The sequence below is a fragment of the Meriones unguiculatus genome, chromosome 10 (assembly GCF_030254825.1).
Source record: "Meriones unguiculatus strain TT.TT164.6M chromosome 10, Bangor_MerUng_6.1, whole genome shotgun sequence".
In the NCBI taxonomy this organism is placed as follows: Eukaryota; Metazoa; Chordata; class Mammalia; order Rodentia; family Muridae; genus Meriones; species Meriones unguiculatus.
The window spans coordinates 70,775,448-70,798,839 of record NC_083358.1 but is presented as its reverse complement, the minus strand read 5'-3'; the positions used below and the strand labels follow the sequence as shown (position 1 = coordinate 70,798,839).

The 23,392-nt window shown below is 46.0% G+C and overlaps 1 protein-coding gene across 3 annotated transcripts in view; it reads right to left on the bottom strand.

The window, feature by feature from the left end:
- Nfkb1 (nuclear factor kappa B subunit 1) overlaps nt 1-23,392 on the bottom strand; it is a 112,037-nt gene continuing 88,645 nt past the window's right edge. Inside the window, exons 13-25 of one of the 3 annotated variants that reach the window (XM_021653615.2) lie at nt 19,226-19,369; nt 17,746-17,835; nt 16,182-16,373; nt 14,947-15,088; nt 12,647-12,761; nt 10,000-10,201; nt 9,390-9,559; nt 8,974-9,076; nt 6,682-6,806; nt 5,886-5,952; nt 5,432-5,604; nt 4,469-4,646; nt 1-835 (exon numbers count right to left, since the gene is read on the bottom strand). In XM_021653615.2, coding sequence (XP_021509290.1) covers nt 675-835; nt 4,469-4,646; nt 5,432-5,604; nt 5,886-5,952; nt 6,682-6,806; nt 8,974-9,076; nt 9,390-9,559; nt 10,000-10,201; nt 12,647-12,761; nt 14,947-15,088; nt 16,182-16,373; nt 17,746-17,835; nt 19,226-19,369 — 1,862 coding nt within the window. In that variant the 3' untranslated portion in view covers nt 1-674. The remainder of the gene's footprint in view (nt 836-4,468; nt 4,647-5,431; nt 5,605-5,885; nt 5,953-6,681; nt 6,807-8,973; nt 9,077-9,389; nt 9,560-9,999; nt 10,202-12,646; nt 12,762-14,946; nt 15,089-16,181; nt 16,374-17,745; nt 17,836-19,225; nt 19,370-23,392) is intronic. The other 2 variants (XM_021653614.2, XM_060392662.1) reach the window with 2 other exon arrangements.

Sequence of the window (23,392 nt, the reverse complement as noted above, 5' to 3'; positions counted from 1 at the left end):
TGAGTTCAACAATGTGCTTGTCCTTTTATTATAAAAGTAAAATAAAAAATAGCATTTATAAATCCAACATTTTTTTCTTTTAAAGTATTTGATTTAGAAAACATATTTACAATAGTAAAATGCAGAAAAGGGGTAAAATACTATATTCAGCGCTGATTGTAGTATGTTTTAAATATTGTTAAGTTCATGTTTTTTTAAATCACAGATAAACCACATTAGAAAAAGCAATGTCTTTTTTTTATTGCGCATCACGTTACTCATTTAAAAATATGTTTTCTTAATATTAATTTGAACGCACAAATATACTGTAGATGGCTAGGAAGAACAGCAGGTGGGGACACCTTTTAATGACAGCAGGGACCACAGGGGGGCAGCAGCAACAGGAAGCGCGTGGGATCCAGCAGCGGCCTGACAAGCTCAAGCCACCATACCCCGAGCCGCACTGCAGCGCAGCTGAGTGCTGTGACTGCTGGACACCATCTGAATGTGACAACTAAAATTCATCCCAGAACCAGGAAAGGAAGCCAAATTCAGAAGGCCTTGAACGCACTCAAGAATGATTCGGCAGGCCGGCCATCCTCCAGCACCTTTGGATGCCCTTCGCCTTCCTCCTTTGGAACGATGCAATGGAATTTCAGGGCTTTGGTTTACACAGTGTGGGGAACTGCAGCAGGCTAAATTTTGCCTTCTATAGGTCCTTCCTGCCCATAATTGTGGGGAATTTTGTTCAGAGATAGCAGTGAGCTCTCTCCAGTCAAAGACTCGGTAAAGCTGAGTTTGCGGAAGGAGGTCTCCACACCACTGTCACAGACACTGTCGCTGTCCTGGAGCTCTTCTGTGGAGAAAGCACAAAGTTGTCAGGGGCTAAGTCAAGGTGAGGCAAAGTCCTACTTGGCTGCTCTTGTTATCTCCAACTGCCAACTCCTCATGGTCTAGAGTCACCTGAAAGGGACTGGCCAGATGAGACCGGTCTGTGGGCATGTCTGACAGTTAACTGACAACCCAGCTCATGATAGACAACTTTACTTCCTATAGACAGCATCACTCCTGAGAGAGAGACCTAGGCTGTGTAAGAAAGCTAAATAAGCGTGAGCCAGTAAGGCAGCAAGCAGTAGTCCTCGGCAGTTTCTGATTCAAATTCTTCCTTGAGTTCCTGTCTTCCCTCAGTGACGGATGGTAACCTGTAAGCTGTCATAAACCCTTTCTTCCCCCAAGCTGCTTCTGGTCAGAGGGTTTTGTCAGGGTGTCATCATAAAACCAGGACACCTGCCACAGCAGTGGGCTCCCTTCCCAGGTTCTGCAGGGGGCGACTGTGCTGGCTAGCTTCCATCCGCCATGACGTCAGTGTTGCTCACAGTGGTGTGCAGGGCAAGAAACACTAAACGACATTAAAAGCTGCTGTAGTGTCGCAGCTGCTTTTGAAACCTTGCCTTCTGTTTGCCAGAATCCCGTCTGAATTCTCCTGATTTGGAATATGCATGTTTCCCCCTTACGAATGAGGCACGTATCTAACTGTCCTATTACTTTCTTACAGCTGTGAGAACTACTGAACACAAGACAAAATACATTCATGACAGAAGGAGAAACTAAAAATGAGATCTCTCTCTGGGCTGTATGAACTGTTAAATAATACACATTGCCTAAACATGTTTATTTGATAGAAGAAAATGAGTATGTTTTGTAAAATGTGTCTATACTTAAAAGTTTAAGTTAAATTCTATTTGCTGAAAAGCATCCTTGGGGATCTGACCAGAGCAGATTATTTTCTGTATAGAGTGACTAAGGAAACAGAAGCCTAACACTTAGCAAAATGCTTGACTCTCATCACTGAATCTTAATGTCAGAACACTGGGAGTCAGTGCTGTCCTGGTGCTGACTCAGCCAAGCAACAGTCTTTATTTGCCATTATGTAATGGGGACTGTGGAGAACTTTAAAGGCTTACTGTTCATTAAGGTTTGGATCGTAAGCTGTCCTCCTAAGGCTGTGTGTTAAGTAAAGATCTGTTTCCAAGCCCGGGACATTATTTGAGCGGTATAACTCTTTTGAAGGAAGGTCCTCAAAGAAGGAAGTGAGGTCACTGAGGGTGTGGCCTTAAGGAATACTGGGACCCTGGCCCCTCCCCACCACTGTGTACTCTCCAAACACTGAAGTGAGGAGGATTCCTCCAGCATGTGCTTCCTCCATGATGAAGGGCTTTGCCATACCCTGAAGGCAATGGATCACGGAACCTGTAAACTCTAAACCCAAACCAAATCCTTCCTCCTTATCAGCTGGTCACAACGATGGAAATCTAACACGATATTTAAGTACTGAGTTTGTGATTGTGGGGTGTGCATATGTGCACGTGTGGGGAGGTTGACATCGGGTGACTTCCTGGATTATTCTCCATCTTAATTTTTGAGACTGGCCAATGAATCCCCTGAATCCACCCCTCCTGGTGTCCCTTCCTCATCCACGGTTGGGCCACTGGGATTACAGGTATTTGTCACCCTAGCTGTCCTTTCCAAAGATACAGGAGAGGACAAAGTTAGGCCCTCACACTTGCCATCTTCCTAGCTCCTAAGTATTCACTATTCAATTCTGATAGGAGCACCATCATGTCACAGCCCTGTGGGGCAGAGGACAGATGGAGGGCTCAGCACAGGGCCTGGAGCCGCTGTGGGAGCTCAGGCAAGAAGTGCAGAGCACTGGCCTGGGCAGCTGCCATGAGGGAGCCTGCTGGGTCCGACACGAGGCACTGAGTGTCAGGAAACATCCATGGCAACTCTTAGCTTTTGTCTTAGCCTGGAGGCTGGCTGTACTTCTGTCAGACATGGCCAATATGAGCTCGTGTAAGAGCGAAGAGTTGTGTGCAGACGGTAAAACTTACTCGGCCATAAAGAAAGATGAAATTTGCAGGGAACTGGATGGAGCTGGAAAATGAAGGTAACCCAGACAGACAAACACTGCATGTTCTCTCTCATGCAGGGATCCTGGCTTCCGACAGTCACACATGCATATTTATGTGGGAGTGTGTATGGGTAGAGGCCAGGAAACTAAGAAAGGGGCCTTTGAGTTGTGTGTGGGGGAACGAGGCTTTAAAGGGAAGTAAAAGGGTAGGGAGAGTAATAGAATGCACGTAAAAGTGGAAGGGGAAGATGGTGGAAGAGTGCAGGTAAGGGCACAGGGTGGGGGCAGGGCTGGGAGATGGGGAGGGGAGGGAGTGGTAAGGAGAATAAACCATAACTAAGTATGTAAACATGCCTCAAGGAAACCAGTGCCTAGACACATGAACATGCATACATAAATACCCAAACTTCTCCACAGAGAAGGAAGCGTAGGCCTGGACCTGCCTATGGAAAAGAGGAGGTAGTAGGTGGGTGTGCTGACAAAGCCCTGAGTGGGCACTGACGAGCAAGGGGCTAGGAGCCGTGACAAACGCATCAACAAGATGAACAGGATGATGCCAATTTTGGCAACGTGAGGTCCCTGTGAGGAGAGCAGGCCTAGGAGTGGTGAGGTCAGAACCAGAAGTAAGGGGTCAGGAAGTGGACAGGGGTGCAGAGGTGGGCTGCAACGCTAATATTCTTCTCACAAGCCTGAACTCAGCTGAACGGTGTGACATGGAAGTGACGTTTTACAGTTCTGATTTTAAAGCCTGACAACTAGGTTATCCACAGCAGGTGGGGAAGGAACGGAGCGTACGGGATAAAGAGGCAAAAACCAGGCGGCCAGGACCTGCTAACGGTGAGAGGGAGGTGCCCAGGGGAAGACTGCCCTGGGTGGAGGGCAGACACAACCTGCTGAGCCCAGGCGGAAGACCTCCCACACCAGTGTCGGCAGAAGGCACAGATGGGAGACTGCTGGCTGTTTCTGTTTTCAGTGGAGTTTCGTGGCTGGGGTACAAGATGAGCAAGAAGAAGGGTGCTGAGGTGCAGAGAAAGCAGGAGACGGTTCGAACAAAGTAGAGTAACGGAATTCCTGGTCTGTACTGAGATCCATTCCTACAAATGTATGTTTTGGGGGATGACAGGTGGAACTGTTCTCGAGGGAAGGCAAGTCAGGACCATGGGCATGGATGGGAGCTGAAGGAAGGCCAGGCTGGTGGGAGGAGGTGGAGGCCCTGAGGTCGGGTGGTGTGGAAGGAAGGGTCATACATTATCCTATCGCCTGGGCTCTACTCCTTGTCCTGTGAACCCAGGGCTGTGCATCTTCCTCAGAATCTCTCTTTAGATGTAACAAGCATGAGAAATAGTGTTTCTTTAGCCTCCGCATCCAATGTTTACTGGGAAGCTACGTGAGCCATGTACCAGTGTGAGTGTCTGTGGGCACTCCCCCTTCCTGTGTCTGGGAGCGTGGTGGGGAGTGGGTGGCGTGCCAGGTGGGAAGATACAGCCAGGAAAAGATGAGGAAAGGGAACTGTGGCGCCGCCTCACAAAGCACGAAGGCCCTGCTCAGGAGAAAAAGGGAATCTCTCAGCCTCTTTACCTATGTGCTGCCTTGTGGAGGAAGAGGAGAGAGGCAGCGAGTGGGCCTGAGCAGTGGTCACGGGGCTGGAGCCTGTGGTTTCCCGGGTGCAGAAGGCTGCCTGGATCACTTCAATGGCCTCTGTGTAGCCCATCTGTCGCAAGGCCTCCATCAGTTCTTTGATGGTGCCCCCAGAGACCTGGTAGGAAAGTGGAGAGTATGTTCGTGTGTGCCAGCCCACTTGCAGGCTGCTAACGTCAGCATCCATCCCTTCCTCCCCGGGTCTGCTCCAGAGAGACAGGGGGCCTGGGGAGGGCAGGGAGAGGAGCACCTGAGAAAACAGCATTTAGCTTCCAGTTCCGGTCTTAGAAATTCACTCAGGAAGTCACAGGAGAGATGGAGAAGGGGAGGATAACAGAGACAGAGAAGATGGGGGAGATGGAGAAGGTAAGGGAGAGGGAAAAAAGGAAAAGGAGAGAGAGAAAAAGGAGAAGGGAGAAGAAAAAGCTTGTGAGTTCACTCGAGGCAGGGAGACTGCCTACAGTGACATCTACACGCAGAAATCCAGGGAAGACAGCGGCTAACACTGACAGGCTTATTCACAACACTCCTGTCCATGTTCTTCCACATTTTGGCTCCGATAGGAGTCACCTCATAGAACAGTGAGCCCAGGGCCCGGGGTCACCCTTTTGGAAATAGGGGATGTGCACGCTGATCAGAGCTTAGAGGGATCCAAGCTGTGCGGTGGCTGCATTTCCCCATGAAGGCGCTGAAAACAGGGAACGTCTAGAGGCAGGTAACAGTCTTCTCAGGGAAACAGGCTTCATCCTGGCCTGGGTGCCTTTGCCTCTCCATGTCCCAGGCAATGACTGGTTCCCTTCCACAAAACTACTCCATGGGTAGGAGACTGTGGTGGGCTGTGGCCTTAACACAGTCAACTTCCAATAGTGACATACATAGCTAAATGCTGAGGGGGAGCATTACCTCGTAGTTGTCCATAAGCGTTTTAGAGGGAGCAGGACTCAGCCGGAAGGCATTACTCAGAATCCCCAGCCCTAACTTCTGAGCCAGAGTGGCCCAGTTTTTGTCTGGATCAGGAGTTTCCAGCAGCTTACAAAGCTGCAGCCTCGTGTCTTCTGCTAGCTGCTTCATGTCTCCTAAGGAAGAAATATGACTGTTTTAGCCTTCTAGGGACTATCAACTGGAGAGCATATGTCACTGCAAACTTCTGATGGAGGCAACTGAGCTTCTGGAAAGTCCAGAGCCCCAGCTGAGCAGCAGCAGCAGCCTGTACGTATCTCAGCGAGGACCAAGCCTTCCTCCTTCCCACCTCCAGGCCTGGGCCTTCCGCACACCCTGGACCGGGCTGGTCTTCCCACTCCTCTCACAGACCAGAGCAGGGGCAGCAGGGGCTGAGAGACTGTTCTGCCACACTCACCTTGTGGCAGTATATCGTCAGATGTGAATACCCGCTCATATGGTTTCCCATTTAGTATGTCAAATACCTGTTGGAAGGAAAAACATGAAATACTCACAGAAGTGATTTTCACAAATTTGTAACTACGGAGGGTTTCCCGGTACTCTCTGAAGCGCCTTTGCTGATGGTATACAGGGTAGAAGCGTCAGGGGTCACTGCAGTGGATCAGTCGTCTGTGTTCCCAGCAAACAGGCTCCCAGGAGGTCCACGGACAGATGAGGAGCTACGCTCATCCCTACAAATCCGACCGCCTCAGACCCGCACACTGCCTACTTTGCCTTCCGGGCTCTTTTTTTCTTGCTCCAAATACCTAGTGAGTGCTTTCTCCTTCAAGTCTAAGCTCAGCTGAGTTTTAAGGAAGGTTTTAAATATGTTTATAGAAATCCACAAGAGAATTCCTAGTTTATTTTTATGTTCAAAAACCCCTCACCAAAGTTCTGAGCACACTGGCTTTTGACTGAGATGGCAAGCCTCCTGGTCACATGCTCAGGAGTAACTTCTGTGGATCCTGTGCTTTTCTAACCTCTCACATCTCAACTCTGATCTGATTAAGCAAACAGTGCCACACTCGGGCTCAGCTGACCTAGATCTTTCATGGATAGGCACTTCAAGATAAATGCACCTCTTGGTCAGCACACATCATAAAAACAAAGGCAGGCTCTTCAGGGAAGACAGTGCCAACAAGACCATTGGTTTTCACATTTCTGAGCCATTGGCTTCCCTGGAACACCCACGAGATGGGCTAGGCAGGGCTCACCTGCCAGTTGGCAGCCATATCCAGGGGTGTGGTGCCAGGCACCACACCCTCATCTTCTCCAGCCTTCTCCCAAGAGTCGTCCAGGTCATAGAGAGGCTCAAAGTTCTCCACCAGGGGGTCTGCTCCTAGAGTCAGGCAACACAGTGCTATGTCAAATGCAAAGCCTGTCAACACCCAAATGCGCACAGGGGTCACATTCTAAGGACAAGTTACCTCTAGCTCATGAGGCAGTTACAGGAGAATGGCTCATTTTCAGTAAGATCTCAAACAACTTTTAAATTTTAATTTACTTTTACTGGTAAGGTACCATAGGGTACCCTCTACAGCCAAGGGCACCATCACACAAAAAGGACTGCCAGTACTCCAACTTGCAACTCTGCAGGATGTTTTTAATCTAAGGACTAGTAGGCGGCAATTTACAGGGACCAAGATGCACCCACAGGGGTAAAGTTCTGAATCTTCCCATTTACAGCTACCAATGCACACCTCTCACCTTCTCCTCTTGCTTGCTCAAAACAGCAGATCTGCCCTGAGTGCCCTACTTTTAGGGCCCTAATTCTCAAGCAACAGAAAAATAAATACCAAAAGAACCCTGTGCTGAGTTGGATGTGTTGTTGTGGGAAAAAAAAATGTGCTAACAAATTTTGGGACTCCAGCTGTTCTTCAGCTTCCAGCAAGAAAACACACAAAATAATCCAAATGTCAGTGGGAGTTGCCTTTTAAGGCCTTCCTGGCTATTCTACTGGCGTTGAGCTTGGCGTGTAATGAACAATGGTGGGCTCAGCACAGCCTTTGGGATGAAGAATTTGCCTCAGCTCTGCTGGAAGAACACTTGACTTGGGCTCATGCCACGCTGTCTTGCCACCCTCTGCAGTGTGGCCTGCTCTTTGATAATGTAATCAGTGAGATGGCCAGGAGCATGATGGAGATGTGAGTGTGAAGGCCTGAGGGCTACATATGTGCCTTCATGACTGAGGGGGTTGGGGCTAGGGCTAGGCTTCTTGTTTGGTTTTCTTTTTCACATAAGCTATTATTTGCAACATTTTCATGGTAAATTCAAGCAAAAATTTTCACATTTTTATTTATGTATCTACTGTTGAGACAGAATTTCACTATGTATATTTGGTTGGCTTGGAACTACACAGACCAAGGTGGCCTAAGCTTGTGGCAATTCTCCTGCCTCAGTCTCCTGAGTGTTGACATTTCAGGTATGCATCACTATGTCTGACTAAGAGATACTTTTTTTCCAGTATAATCAGTGACTTCCAAAATGACTCACACATGTCACTACCATTACTACCGGGGCTTCTTGGGCAAAATGAAGTTCAGTTTGACTAAGGAGACAGAAAGGCTGTTGTTTACTCTCCTCTGTCCCTCTACCTTTATGATGGAACTACACCTACAATCCAGTTTTGCTTGAATCTATGAGGACTGTGCCTTCCACAAATCTTTCCGTAGCGACCTCTAAAGGAGATCAGGTGTGTTATGACAGGCTGGGAATGCAGATGTCATCGGCCATGAGTTAGCACTAAATGCACAAGGTGCTGGAGACATAAGCTGAGCTAGAACAGATCCCTATGCTTTGCAGGACTAGAAAGGAAACAGAAGCACCAGAGAAGCCCAAGCCAAGTAGACACACTATGCGGAAGGAAGGAGTGTGCAGGTTCGGGCTGTGGAGGTGTGACTCAGCTGTCCAGACACTGGGAGTGGGGCCCGATGGTCTTTCTAGCCTGTCTTCTTGGCGCTAAGACGGGATTAATAGCAACAGTACTTATCTCAAAGAGTCACTGAGGACTAAATGTGGTAAAGCAGACAATATATGTGGGATGCCAGCATGGTGCCTGGAACACAGTAAAGACTGAATGCCAGCAAGTTTTAATGCCCCATGTACAATAACATGAATACACGGCTCATTTGTTTTTCCTATGATGTCAGCTTCTAGGGGACTTTACTTGCAGAAGGAAGTCTTTAAATCTTTTTCTTCTGGGGGCTTGTAATATGACCAGACACTGATATAGCTCAAGATTTTACAGCCACTGAGTCAACCTGAACAACCCAAATGCAGCACAGACACATGACTCACAGGGTGGAAACTAACACGGCCTTCATGGTGAGCCCAGGGTTATCAGGCCACAGAGAGCCCTTATTGCAGCTGAAGCGTGACCAGCCATATAGTTTTCATTTACCCACTTTCCAGAAGCAGAACTGCAGCTCAGTAGGCAGCCTTGCACTCTCAGCCAGAGTGTGCATTGCTGATGTCAACGTCCATCGGCGACCGGCAGGCCATCTTACCTGCTGCTTTGAGAAGCGCTGCCAGTCTGGTGGAGCCTCTTCCAGCCGCTATATGTAGAGGCGTAGTCCCGTCGTAGGTTGTACTGTCCACGTCAGCATCACCCTAAATTCACCACAAAGAAAGTTAGCAGATGGCTCTCTTCTCCCCTTGTCTACCTCCCTGTCTCCATGGCCCCTCAGGTTATACCATTCACCCCAACTGCCATACTGCGCTGTCTCTGTCATTGAGGAAGTTCCCGGCCAGAGAGCTGGGCTGGGGCTGGGATGCAGGAAGTGTCCTCTCTGGACTCCTGCGCAGATATTAAGCGGTGTGGAATTTCTACTGCTCAGCTCAGCTGGTCCTGGCATCATTCTTTGAAAAGACTTCCCTAAGAGTCCTTGGGGATTTAGTTCAAGACCACAAGTATGTCCTTTACCTCCAGAAGCAGGCAGCCAGCCAACGAGATGTTGTCATATTCCACAGCCAGGTGCAGTGCCGTACGCCCAGACGTCTGCTCCTGGGCATTGACTTCGGCCCCAGCAGCCACAAGCAGCAGCAGACAGGGAAGGCTATTGCTCATCACAGCTATGTGGATGGCATTTAGACCTAGGGCCAAGCAGAGGCACACATGTGGGCCGGATGGGCAAAACTGGGCTGTGGGAAGGAGGGACGCCACCAGGCTGCAGCACTTCTGGTTTCTGTTCTGAGCATGCTTCAAAGGCTCAGAACAAAGGTTCTGCTTTTAGAGGCCACAAGCTCTCATTATGCTCACAGGAGAAACCGAGTTACCAAATACACATTCTTCACATAAATAACGTTTTGTGGAAGACCAGTGTTTGCTCGGGCCTGCTTTTCCACTTATAAGTAACTCTCCCAATCATCTTTAAAGGAGTCTGCTGTGGCAAACAGCAGGAAAAAACCACAAGATATGATGAGCTCCGGCTGGCCAAGGAGAGCACTTGTGGGAGAAAGTCAAGTCCCACACATTTTTCAATGGCCAAGCAATTATGTAGAAGCTGAGTGGGGAAGGTTAGACCTCCCCTTACCTTCCCCGTTGGGACGGTCAATGAGGAGTGCTGCTTTTTTGCTCTTGAGTAGGACACTGAGGATTTTTTCGTGTCCTTCTTTGGCGGCTAGGTGCAGAGCAGAGTTACCCCAGCGGTCCAGAAGGCTCATGTCAGCCCCAACCCTCAGCAAGTCCTCCACCACGTCTTCCTGCTTGGTGATGACGGCCAAGTGCAAAGGTGTCTAGGTAGAGAAGGGGCCGGACAGACACTGGTTGGCTGTGAGCATCTGCAGCGCCTGGCTTCAGAGCTATCACTGCAGTGTGGGAGGTCAGGCAGGTCCTCACTACACAGGCTGGACTTCACTGTGAGGCTCCTACAGAACAGACTGGCTTGTGTTGAAGGAAGGTGTTGTTCTCTATCAGTGATCTCAGTTCTTTCTATGCTACACTTGGGCTATTCTGAACAGGTCTCTAGAGAATGGGTGGATGCAGACAGGGATTTGATCATGATAGATGGTCACAACAATGTACTATGACTAGTGACAGATAATTAGGGAGAATGTCTATGATAATTTACAAGTAATTGGAAATACTTAGACAACTATTTAGCTTTCCATCAAGAATAGTTATTAAGTTATATGTGATGTGTGCACATCTGTAATTACAACTCCATGGAGTGTGAGGCAGGAGGGTTGCCCTGGGTTTTGGGCTGTCCTAGTCTATAAAGTGAGTTCCAATCTTGTCTGGGCTATATTATAGGATCTCGTCTAAACAAACAAGCATCAACAACAACAAAACCAAAAACTCCAAATAAAAAAGTACTTAGTTATCCAGCTGGGTGGGGTACACATTTGTAATCCCAGCACCCAAGGAGACACAGGAGGATTGTCTGCTCCATGCCAACCTGGGCTACACAGCAAGTTCTAGGCCAGCCTGGAACACAGTGCTCTGTGAGGAGAGACGGCTCAGATGAAAGCCACCTCAGAGTGACAGGCATTTTCTTTGGTGTGGGGGACTGAATCCAGAGCATTACACATGGAATCTACTCCCAGCCTTCCATTCACAATTCTCAAAGTAATTTTCAAATGTTGAATTAAAAATAAGAAGTACTTTGATGATTTCCTTTAAAATAAAAGAAAATGAATTTTTAGATCTTTTTGTGTGTGTGCACTTAATTTCCTTCTTTCCTTCCTTCCTCTTTTCCTCCCCGCCACATTCTCCCTCCCTTCTTTCTTTCAAGTGTATACAGGCATGAGTGCCACAGTGGTGCACATAGAGGTTGGAGGACAACCGTGGGACTCGTCCTTGCCTTTCACTTTGTTTTGAGGCAGGGTCTGTTTCCCTCCCACCAGACTCAGTGATGCTCTGGTCCTCACATCTGCACAACAAATGCTGCATCTGCTCAGCCTTCTCCCCGCTTCTTTTTAATTACTTTTAAAATAATGATTTAAGAAAATTAAAATGAGACCACATGCTAGGAACTGTGACACATGCCCGCCAATCCTGGCATGCAGGGGGCTGTGCTACAACACTGATAGTTCAACACCACCCTGGGCAACACCAAGGGGTGGGGGATGTGGAGATGGAGGTGGGGAAGGGGGCAGGGGGAGATGGGGGCAGCATCGGCAGGTGTGGGGAGAGAACAGACAGACAGACAGACAGAGATATGAAGGAGTGAAAACAGTTTGAGTAATTTGCTTTAAAAATGGAATGATGGAATTGTAGTTTGGCAGGGCACATGCTCAGTTCTGGATACAGTCCCAACCAACCAACCAAAAACCCCAACGGCACAAACAAACAAAATCAAATGAGAAATCAAAGAGTTCTTATCTCTTCTAAGTAGAAATTATACATGACTGCTAGCCATAGGTTAGCAATGATGGGAACATGAGCTTGAAGCAGAGGCCCCAGCATCATCCTGGCTATGGTCAAGTGAGTGCAGACATAAAAGCTAACAAGAGGGCAAGAGCAGACCCAGAGAGAGGATTGGAGAGGCACAGAAGGGTGTGTATGGAAATAGTGAAACGAGAGGAGAGAGGGAGGAGCCCCTAGAAAGTAGGCCACCATCTTGGCTCAGGTTGACACCCCATACTCAAGACTTTGTTTCTGCCAATGGAATTTCTATTCTTTGCTTTACCCTAAAATCTACTGGAGTTTTCAGCCCTCCTAACTTCTCAAACCTGAGCTGGAAAGAAGATTTTCTTACGGAGGGCTGTCTTTCTGTTCTTGTAGCCTTTTTGCCTCTCCATGCCCTGATCTTAGAACCTTTACCTCACACACACTTGATCGGGTTATCGGGTTACTGTCCAAATACCTCTCCCACATTCGAAATTCGTATAAAGTACTGTCTTTCACACTTGATTTTTTTTTCAACTTGATTTTCTTTACAGCTGTGATTTTTTTCTCCCTAACTTCTCCCTCAAAACTGTATCAGTTCTGACCCCGAGACCGTAAAGTCTCCCTTTTGTAGAGGGACACTGAGTTTTAGTGTGGGCTGATTGCATCCTCACACATGCCATCCCAAAGCGTGTCTTTATAAAATAACATTCCCAACTAAAGACACTTTTAAGATACTTCTTACAAAAAGGTTTGGTTTTCTTTTTTTTTCCTGTTACTAAAAACAGCATCCCCATGTATTATAGAGTAATGCTTTTTCCTTCAGTGATTGCCTTGAGATTTTTGCCTACCTGATACAGATCATTTCTCATGTTGATGATGTCATCAGATATCAAACCAGACGTGACTTCTAGCAGATCCCTCACGAGCTGAGCGTGAAGGTGGATGATGGCTAAGTGTAAGACGCTGGAATGAAACACAATAATTAACTAGGGGCTTAACAAATGACAGGAACAAAACACTTCAAGAAATGGTGAGAGCTGAAGACTTGAATCCAGCGGTTACTCGTAGCTTTCCTTGGTCCTACCATGTTTTGATTCTGCAAATGTATGGATCTGAGGTAACATGCTTTTTCTGGAAGACTTCCTCTCCCACTGCTTATCTCAGGCTACCACACTCACTGAGAGTGCCCACCAGCCTGTGGGGTGCTTACCAGACACATGAAGTGCAAAGGCACCCACCCAGGTCGGAAACCAAATGGCCCTAAGCTCCCAGCCAGCTCTGCCTTCATGCCTCTGATGCAAGCAGCTCTCCTCTATCTCTCCCTGATGTACATAGAGTGAACAAAATCAATGCCCAGGCTTAGGAACAGCTCAGGCAAACTCCTCCAAAACAATGAGAAGTGACTTTTACTTTTAAACAAGGTCTTGTTATTTAGCCCTGAAACTATTCATTTAGAAATACTTCTCAGGGAAGATCACAGTTTGCTTGTTAGACTGTCCTATGGCAATATTGACCCTAAGTAAAACATTCACACTTTGATGAGAAACATTCTAGCCCACACCTCAGGGCTTCACTGTTGCTCTTGATGGAGTGCTGGTATAAGGCTTCTGAGAAGTGATGGAGACACGATGTTCACACGTCAAGTAAAAGGGTGTGCTTCAAAGGTTGCCTAAGAATTTCCATATGCACCTCAGCAGTTCTCAGGAGAAGCACATCCTCTCCCCTTCAGATCCTCATACCCTTGTGGGAATTTCCCTAATACTAGAGGGCTCTACATATCTGCTTTATTGTATTTTCTATGACGACTGATGGTCACGGGGTGCAGACGATAAGCCAACCATGACAAGCTGAATGAAGATGAGGCCAGAGTGCATCTGTCTACACTCCTGAGCGGCTCCTCTGTGTCTCCCGGGTCTGACCATCCTGATCCCAGGAAGCCTGCTAGTTTAAGACTTGAAGGAGGCTCTATGTATTTGTTTCCTGTTTGGGCAAGGAAGGCCACTGCCTCAGCTGCCTCTTGAAATACCCAGGGTCCTCACACATATCCTTGTGTTCCTCTCCACCCACTCGCTGAACTGCATGTGCCTGGCATCCCTTTTCACAATCCTTTCTTCAGACACCACATCCCACTTTCTAACCTGTTTGCCCCATTGAACTCATCAATTCAGCCAGTTCCTAAAGATGTCACTTGAAGTGCCAGAGTCCTGCCTTGATTAGTTCCTCTGTTTTGTGGTTATTTGCTGTTGAATGTTAATTGGATGATTTCCCCCTAAAGACACCTTCTGCTCTTCAGAACTTTACACAGAGAAGGTTGTCTGGGTTTGTCTTCTATGGTAGAACAAGGACAGTGGTTATACCACATCCTTGGTTACAACTGCAAGCAACAGGGACAAAGGTCTCTGTGTGAAACCCCCGATGCTGGCATTTTCCTAAAGCATTTTGTTTTTAAACTGAGACTTAACACAGAGCACTCCAGAATGCTTCCACAGAAACAGACTTCATCTCAATGTTGATGCTATTTTAGGATCACTTAGATAAAGCACTTGAGTTTCAAGACTGCTGTCTCTGGTTATTTTTATAGGCTTTTAGATCATTTCAGAAGTCTCAATGAAAGGATGAAGAGAACTGTTTTAGAAAGGAGCCAGGTGGCCTTGCAAACAGAGCCTCAGGCATAGACAGCAGGTGTGGTGTCTGGAATGCCAAACTCCCACGCCGCCTGGCCAGAGCTGAGGCAGAGCCACTCACATACTAGTGACCCTTAACAGAGGCCACAGAGAAGGAGCCAGTGGCTAGGAAAGAATAGCATTTCCTTTAATTTGCTGTACTAGTGTTATCATCTTTACCAGGCGCCTTCTTGGGTGCACTATGGCAACAATGCTTCAGGGGCTTTGCAGGGCTGTCAGTAACTCTCTCAGTTATTATTTTAATAAATGAAGCAAGGGTTTAGAATTAACATGCCATACACACATCTGAGTGTTCTTGCCTACAGAGACACCATACCTGAGGTCTTGCCAGATGAGAGCAGAACCCTGTTTCCACTATAGCCCCCAGGAATGTCCCCTGTCTAGCCCGTGTGCCCCAGCCACAGCCCTTGCTTTCCCCTGTCCTGAGACAGCGCTTGCCGTTCAGCAGTCCTGACTTAGCTTACCTGTCCCCGTTCTCATCCTGCACCGCGGTGAGGTGGCGCTGCACGGCCAGCAACATCTTCACGTCTCCTGTCACTGCATAGTCGAAAAGGGCGTTGGCATGCCGCTTGGCAAGCTGCAGGGCCTTCTCAAGGAAGAGGTGATCTGCAAGGCAACGGCCACAGCACAGCTGAGTCTCACCTGCTCGCTCCATGCGTGTGGCATGAAACACTATGTTAGCTGAAAATGCTCCTTTTGGTGCTTCTGGACTGTGTTGACTAGAAAAAGCACAACTGGGCATAGTCTCACTGACAGAGAATACGGTCAAGAGATTGATTCCAAAGTGTCTGTGGGCCTCCAGGAACAATTTGGAGGTATCTGTGATTTTAAGGAGAACAATCAGTGTCAAGGATTTAAGGGGATAATTAATCTCAGGGTAATTGGCTTTTGCTATGATTTTAAATAACCAATCGTTTTATAAATATATTCTCTTCAGGAATCAGTCTGAGTCTGATTGAAGAAACATGCCCTTGGCCCCAGACATAATCTTAGAGGGCCCCCATGATTTTGGAAAATTTATTCTTCTTAAGGTCAAAAGATGGCAACCTGTGACCTCAACATGAAAGGGCACATCTAATCTGTTTTGATATGGTTCCATAGACATACAATGTATATCTTAAAATAGGTATTAAAAAAAAAAACAGAAAAAAGGAAAATACGTGATGGTAACTACCATGTCTAAGTAGCTCCTATCTCTTTCTAGATGATGTCTGACCTAGAATCATGACTCATATGCTACTGAAGCCTGTTCAAAGGAAACATTTCCTTTTAATTCAGCTTCTTCAAGGAGGGCATGAAAATACAAAGAAAAGTCCCATTTTCAGGCAAACTTCTTCAATACGGCAGCTGAGCTGGCTGCTGGGGTGAGTGAAGGATGTGGCAGCTTTTCTTTGTTATCTGGGCCAGGGACAAAGTGACTCACCTCTTCTGATACCTAGAACTGCATATGAGTGGACAATGCATATGCAAGTTTCTGCACCTTATAATCAGAGATGACGCTGGAGAGATGAACGGATCAACGTGACAAGACGCCTCCCGGAAGGCGCGTGTCATCTTGTAGAGCACTCACATGAGTAGCTGATCCATCATCACCTTTGTCCTCACAGGAAGGAGACTGTCTTCTGTGGACAGCTTCCTGTCCCTAGAACTGCACCCTCCCCAGCTGCCTGCAGAAACCCTTGTGGGCATGCTCACCTACCCTGAAACCCAGTACCTGGCTCCTTGTCTTCCACGGTGGATGCCAGTGTGAGTGCACCAGTCTTCGTGCTGGGCATGGCCACTCCAGACTCCTCATCTTGTTCTATTTCCTTCTCAGAGAGATTTAGAGTCTCCCTGTCATCATTCTTGTCACAATATTTAGGGTCATTTTTAGAATCTGTGTTTATGGTTCCTAGGGAAAATGTAAAAACATCACCTTTTTCTTAGTAAAGTCTGTTATCAAACTAAAATTCATTATTTCAACATAGGGCAGAAAAAAAGAAGGAAGGTTTGCTGAAAATGAAAAAATATAAATGTTTATAACAAATAATACATCCTGGACTTATTTATGTATTTATTTTTGGAGGCAGAGTCTTACTTTGTAGCTCGGGTAGGCCTTGAGCTCATGGAGATCTGCCTGCTTCTGCCTCCCAGAGTGCTGGAACTACAGGTGTGCACCACAATGTAACAGTGCTTTGGAAATATTTTAAATATCTGGAAACACTTAGAAGCTTGTCTTCCAGAAACGCACATTTCATTTTGTGGACAGATGTGCTGACTTCCACCCATAATGTCCTCAGCTGCACGGGGGACAGAAGCAGTAAGAGCACCGCAAGGCCAGCTTACACAGCGAGATTCTCCCTCAAACCAAAGCAATAAATGATTACATGAATCAATCTCATTTTGTTTATCTGTGAAGAAAAGTGAGATCAAGTTCCGAGTGCTGAAAGTTAGTTGGAAACTGTAGAAACTTTTCTTTCCTAAAGCTAAGTACCAAGGGAAGCTGTACAGAGCTCGTTTCCATTCGCAGCCTGGCCAGGGAGGTCTCTAGGGCTCCATGGCTGACCATGCTGTTGGAACCGTGTTATATGACAGGTGTGACAAGGGTGCCTAAGACTCCTAGGCAGACCTAGTACAAAAACCAATTCTGCCAGCACCAGTGCTGTGTCTTCAGAAGGCAAATGAAGTTTCTGAACCTTGCCTCTGTCTGGACAGCGCTGTGACTAGTATTCTTGCACGAGGTCATGAAGTTACAGCTAATGGAAACAATGGTTCTCTCTTATGGGAAGAACAGTTACTTGATTATAGGATAAACGATAATGTCAACTGAGATCTTTATAGATTACAGTGACGTATGCAGCTCCATGAACAGGCATTATATAAGAAAAGACTTTATAGGATAATTTCCATGGGTATAAAAAAATACACCTTCATATAAACTCTGAGCAGACTGTAACCACAGGTGCTTAGAGGATGCCTGTGAGTGGAAAAGGCCAACACTACAAAGTGAAGACTGACTTCAGAAGGATAGCATTTGAAGTGAAAAGACAGAAACGGTGATATTTTTATGTTTGGGTAGTCAAATTTCTATCTTTTTGCTTTGTACCTTTATACAACTTCCACTCATGCAATCTAGTGAGTAAACCAAGTGCCAAGAATATTCTTTACACTGCCCTAGAATAATGCAAAAATACTAACTTAACTGCAAATCTATTTTTTAAAACTTTTAAGGATGATCCTGTTGCTTGTGCATTTTTCTGCCTTGGTGTTCAGGCCTGACTTACCATGGGTGATCCCAGCATTGGATTTAGTGGCTCCAGGATGGAATGTGATCCCACTGTAGGCAGGAAATCCATAGTGCGGGAAGCTATATCCTGAACCAGCGATGAGACAAAAGGAACATCAGGGAGATTTTTAAGAGTGGTGCCCACTCAGGGGAGCAGGTCTTAGTGAGGGTGGCGCTGGCTACCCTCACTTGGGAGTTGTCAGGATAAGCTGTGGAAAATACACAGCTGAATTCCACTGTGGCAATACAGGCAGTGGCAGGACTGGCAGCTTGGAGGAGTTAATGCTGAGAGGTTCTTTCCTCCCAGGGGAAGGGCCAAGAAAGCTGGTGGTAAAGTAGTCACACCAAGACTGAGACCTACATTAAAATAGTTAAGTAAGATGACCCCTGGTGAGAAAAACCAATATACAATAATATACTGATGCCTTAGTGGAAAAATGGCTACCATGTTCATTTTAATTATTTTTGGTTGAAAAATGAACTGATAAAGTTCTTCAGTGGAGCAGCCAGTACGTCACACCACACCCTCTGACATTCAGTTTAAAGCACTTACAAGTTGTCTGGAATAAAGGAGAGCCATGTTCAGGATAACATCTTACACAGAAAATGGGAAACATCATTCAAGTCAGTTATGCTATAGGTTTGAGCCATTAAACATGACAATTATGCTTCTATAAGAACTGTATTGTGATGAGGAAATGCTTAGGTTAACAGGAAGCAAAGCAGCAGCCATCACTCTACATCCACAATCATGGTGCAGTGGTAATAAAAACCCATCGTGCTTCCCTGGTGGGCTTCAGGGAAGAATTTTCTATGACTTAGGTTTTTAATAGTGCAGTGTCTATAGTCTGTGGCATGGCGTATAACACATATCTGCCATGTGACAGGTATGATACGTGTTTTAATGTCTTCCCAGAATAATATAACAATTGCTCCTCCAAGAAAAGGTAAGGGAGCAATCCTCAAACATTATTTAAGGAAAGTATCTTCTGAATAAATGCTTCAGCTGACTTTTTCTTCTTACAGTTTTGGGGATGATCCACACGGATACTATTCAGGACGCCCAGCATAAGGGTACTATTCAGGGCCCAAGGTAAGGTTCACAATGTAAAAAGACAGGAGCTGAGCAGCAGTAAGTCACTGTAACAGGGCAGCTGTAACAATAGACTGTAGAAAGAGCTCTGTGCATGCGGTCCCTCTCATCAAGACAATGCTAGTATTTTTAGACTGAAGCTGACCGCGGGTAACTGAAACCACAAAAAGTGAAACTGGATGGGGGAGGAGCGACCGTACTGCAAGATGAACACAAGTTTCTTTGAAAACATTCTGCATTTTGTAGGAAATTTTCCATTAATTTGAAATCTCAAAATTAGTAGCGTCACTGCTTCTCAAGAGGCAGGCATGCTTGGAAACCTGGGGGAGAAAACTGCCCCCTCAGCAACACGAGAAGGCTTTGGACAGAGGAGACTTCTCTGTACCTGGGCCAGGACTTCCGGTACTCCCTCCGCCACCGCCACTACCGAACATGCCTCCACCACCGGCTCCGGCTCCACTGCCGCCGCCGAAACTGTCCGAGAAGTTGGGCATGAGCTTCTGGCGTTTCCTCTGTACTTCCTCTTTGTCTGTATTTACAGGAAGGGAAACCAGAGGGGAGAGACTGATTGGGCTCCACCACCAGCCACAGAAAGACTATTGAGTCTCATGATATTTTTAAATGCCTTAAAGGGAAACAGAAGCCGCCCAAGGAGGAAGCACGATATTTATCCCAATGGGCATGAAGACCAGGAGTGCGCCGCAGAGACCGCAGTGGGCCACACACCCAAATCCACTGGGTAACATCTCCTAAGTTCCCAGGGTTAACAAGCTGGGGAGAGCCCTGATTGCTCCTCAAGATTTAGGCAACCCACAGACACACAATTTTTTTTAAAGCATTTTTATTTATTTATTTTGAGAAAGGGTCTCACCATATAGGCCTACCTGCTGGAACTCACTGTGTAGACCAATCTGGCTTTGATCACACACAGATTCAACTGCCTTTCATGCCCAGCTAATATTCTGAACATTTGTCCTTGCTCCCAAGACAGCCATAATGAACCAGTTAACATTTATGTATATATACTGAGCTAGGTACTGGGATGAAGAGAAGCATGGCATCTTCGCGAGAAAGGACCCAGTTTCAAGGCAGAGAGAGACTTAGTGGGATGGACTATGATGGCATGTATGCATGTGGAAACTTAGAGGTGCAGATTCATGGTGTGACTGGCTTTTGTAAAGCCTAAAGAGTCCATGGTTGAAGAACAGGGGGTATTCTGGGAGGACACAGAGACATTTCTCAAAGGAATAATGTGGGTGTGGCGCTTTTGATAATAAAGGCAAACATTTTGGCTGGAGTGAAAAGTTAGTATAAGAAACGCTTGAGAAGTAAGGAAGACTGGGATCAAACACAATGGGGAGCCTCAGGAATATGAACCTAAGGGACTGGCTTAGAGGAAAGTTCCTGAGCATCACGGAGAATGATGTGTAGAGGATGGTGTTTTAGGGAGCTACACCAGTCATTGTTTAGAAGACAGTGTCAACTCTAAGGAAGACAGTGAAGACATGAGGCAATGGAGACCCATTCCTTAGCAGTTACTGTGAAAAGAGAAACAAGGGCAGATCCTGGAGACACAGAGAAGGCCTACAGGTTCTGCTACTGATGGCTTGGTCACTAGAGTCTCTGACTCAAAATCAGAGATTGCCTCTGGGAGACTGGCCTGTCCTGATCTGTTCCTTGTAGGGTTCTGAATTCCTTTTGTTTTTCCCTGTCTGTGCTTCTCACTAGCCCAGATGCCCTCCTTAATTCTGTTACTGCCATGTGATCACCTGCTGTGATGCCTCGGCTCCCTCATGGCCGTGGCGTTCCTGTTTCTTTGTTCTGGTTCCCTCTGTGGTCTGTGTGTGTCCTAGCAGATATTTTGTTTAGTTTTCTTTGTCTTTTGGGTTGAGAAGTAAAGGTGGCTTTTTGTTTACATTGAGCAGTCAATGTGGTATTCTCTCTGCAGTGAACAGGCCAGTACTGAACAACTGCCCCGTGTCTGGCTTTTCAATGCCAGTTTTCACCATTGTTTATATTCAGAAAGATACCCACTTTTCTAGCGCTGTGGAGAAACACAAGGCTGCTGTTTATCTTGGATCACTGTCTGCATCTGAAGGGAAGGGTAGATGAGCATGGTGCCAGTCCCTTTAAAACCAAACCTGGGTACACCAGGATGATCAGGAAGAAAATTAGTTTCTGCCAGAAAGGAGTGAACCTGGGGTGAAGAGACTCTGGCTACTTCCTAACTAAAGACTTGCGGAAATATTTATAAAGTTTCTCTATCAGTTATACCCAAACTGATAGCTATATTCAATAGTCAGCCTATGAACTGTTGATCTCACACAGAATATTATTCCATTGTAGAAACATGAAACGTAATAGGTGTCGTTAGAAAAGATGCCCCGTCCCATATGTATGAAGGGATGTGGTCTGCCCAGCATGCATGTGGAGGTCAGAGGACAAGCGTGGTGTTGGCCCTCAACTTCTGCCTCATTTGAGACTAGCCCTTTGCTGTCGTGTCCCAGGCTAGCTGGCTCATGAGCTGCTGAGGAATCTCTTGCCTCCATTCCCCATCTTCCTGTAGGAACACAGGGGTTACAGTTACTCATGCTACATGTATGGCTTCTATGCGGGTTCCTGGATCTGCACTCAGGTCCTGAAGTGTATGTGTGGCAAGTGCTTTATACATTGAGCTTTCTTCCTAGTGCAAATGTTATTTGCTCAAGTGGTTTCTAGCAAAGAGGCCTCATATTTTCTGTGTATTCCCTTTACTTTTTAAAGTAGAAATGATTACTAGTTATTGTAAAATTAAAAAAAATTAAAGTTTGTTTTTATTTATTTGTGTGCATGTATGCCACATGTAAGCAGTGTCTGCGTAAGCCAGAAAATGGTGCGAACTCCCAGAGCTAGAGTTACATCAGCTATCAACTGGTGTATGTAGGTGTTGGGAATAGAATTCAGGTCCTCTGAAAAAGCCATAAGTAACTTCTGAACTATTTTTCTAGTTTCCAAATCCAAACTTTGAAGAGATACTTTTCAAGATATTAGGCATACCACTGCCAGGATTATTTCAATGGCAAGAAACTAATTCAGAAAATTTCACAGAATAACCTTTGTAGAGGAACTTGCAAGTCTCAGTTCCAGAGAACTGAAGGCAAAGATTTTCCCAACCTGGTTCATTCAGCCTCATCTGCTTTCTGAAGTTGTCCCACAGGGTATACTATGAATATGCACACTAGAAGGAAGCCCATGGTCACTTCTACAGAATCTCCATTCATAGAAGAGGAAGCTGAAGCTGGGATGGTTAAGTGACCTTCTCATCTCAGGGAGGAGTAAAGGTCAGAGCCAGAGTCTAGTGACAGCAACTATTACTTTTCGGGAAATACTTCAAAAATAGTGTTACATATTAACACTGCGTTAATACTGACCACAGATAATGGTTATTAAAATAGGAACTTTGTAGCATACAGAAAAGTTCAGCCTCTGCCAACCTTCCCTGTGAGTGTGCCTTGAAAGCACCTCATTCTTAACGTCTTGGTTCTGTGGAAAATGCCCACACTTAGCTTGGTCATGTCTTTTATAACTTCAAACACAACTGTTCTTCTCCATCCTGAGCTCCAGCTTTTCTGTCTGATGACTTACCATGGTCTTTCTTTGTGTTAGTGCATAACCATCCCTCACTTGATTATTTTAACTGTCGCTCCTCACCTCCCTGTCTCCAAGAAGTGTTTGTAAGATATGGTCAAGGAACTCCAGAGGGTGTGGAGTTCAGGGCAGGGGAATTCTGGTAATGAGAGGGGAACACTCTGTATATGTCTAACCCTTACTTGATGGGACCTAATGCATCTTCAGCCTTTTTGTTTATGATGGCATCCACACGGTAACGGAGAACTCTGAAACCCTAGTTCCAGGGATTTGACACCCCTTCTAGCCTCCTCAGGCCCCAGGCACACACGTGGTACACAGACACATACACAGGTAAAACACTAGCACCAACAAATTAGAAAAAAAAAAAAAAAAGATTTTTTTTTTAAAATCCAGAAAGTTTAAAAATAAAACAAGATTTATTATTCATAATTAAGAGATCTAATATGACTTGATTGCAGTATAGACATGACAGCCACTCTTTCCTTGGCCACTTCCACTTCTCTAGATAATTCTTATATTGTTTTTATTCTATGGAGATTTATTTGCATTTATATTCATGGTGACCTAGAAAGTGTGTGTTTGAGGTTTGTCTATGATGAAATGAAAACTTCAGTGGAGCCATCCTCTAATCCAGGTATTAGAAAGCTGCTACTCTGCTAGGGTGGAGTGTTGAGGAAGCTGGGCCTTTTCTGTTGTACTTTGCTATTGGAGGAGAGGCCGCCCGGGAACCAAACTCTAAGTGTGTCTAGGCTCAGATTCTACAATAGACAACCTGCATTTTCTTTTCTCTTTCTCATGATTCTTCATCAGCAAAGATAAAACTATTTTGAAGGCATATTTCAGGAGATGAACTCTATTTTTTTTTCTCAGAAAAAATTTAATTTTTCCTCCTATTTTCAGAGGGCAGGGGCTCCAGGTAAGG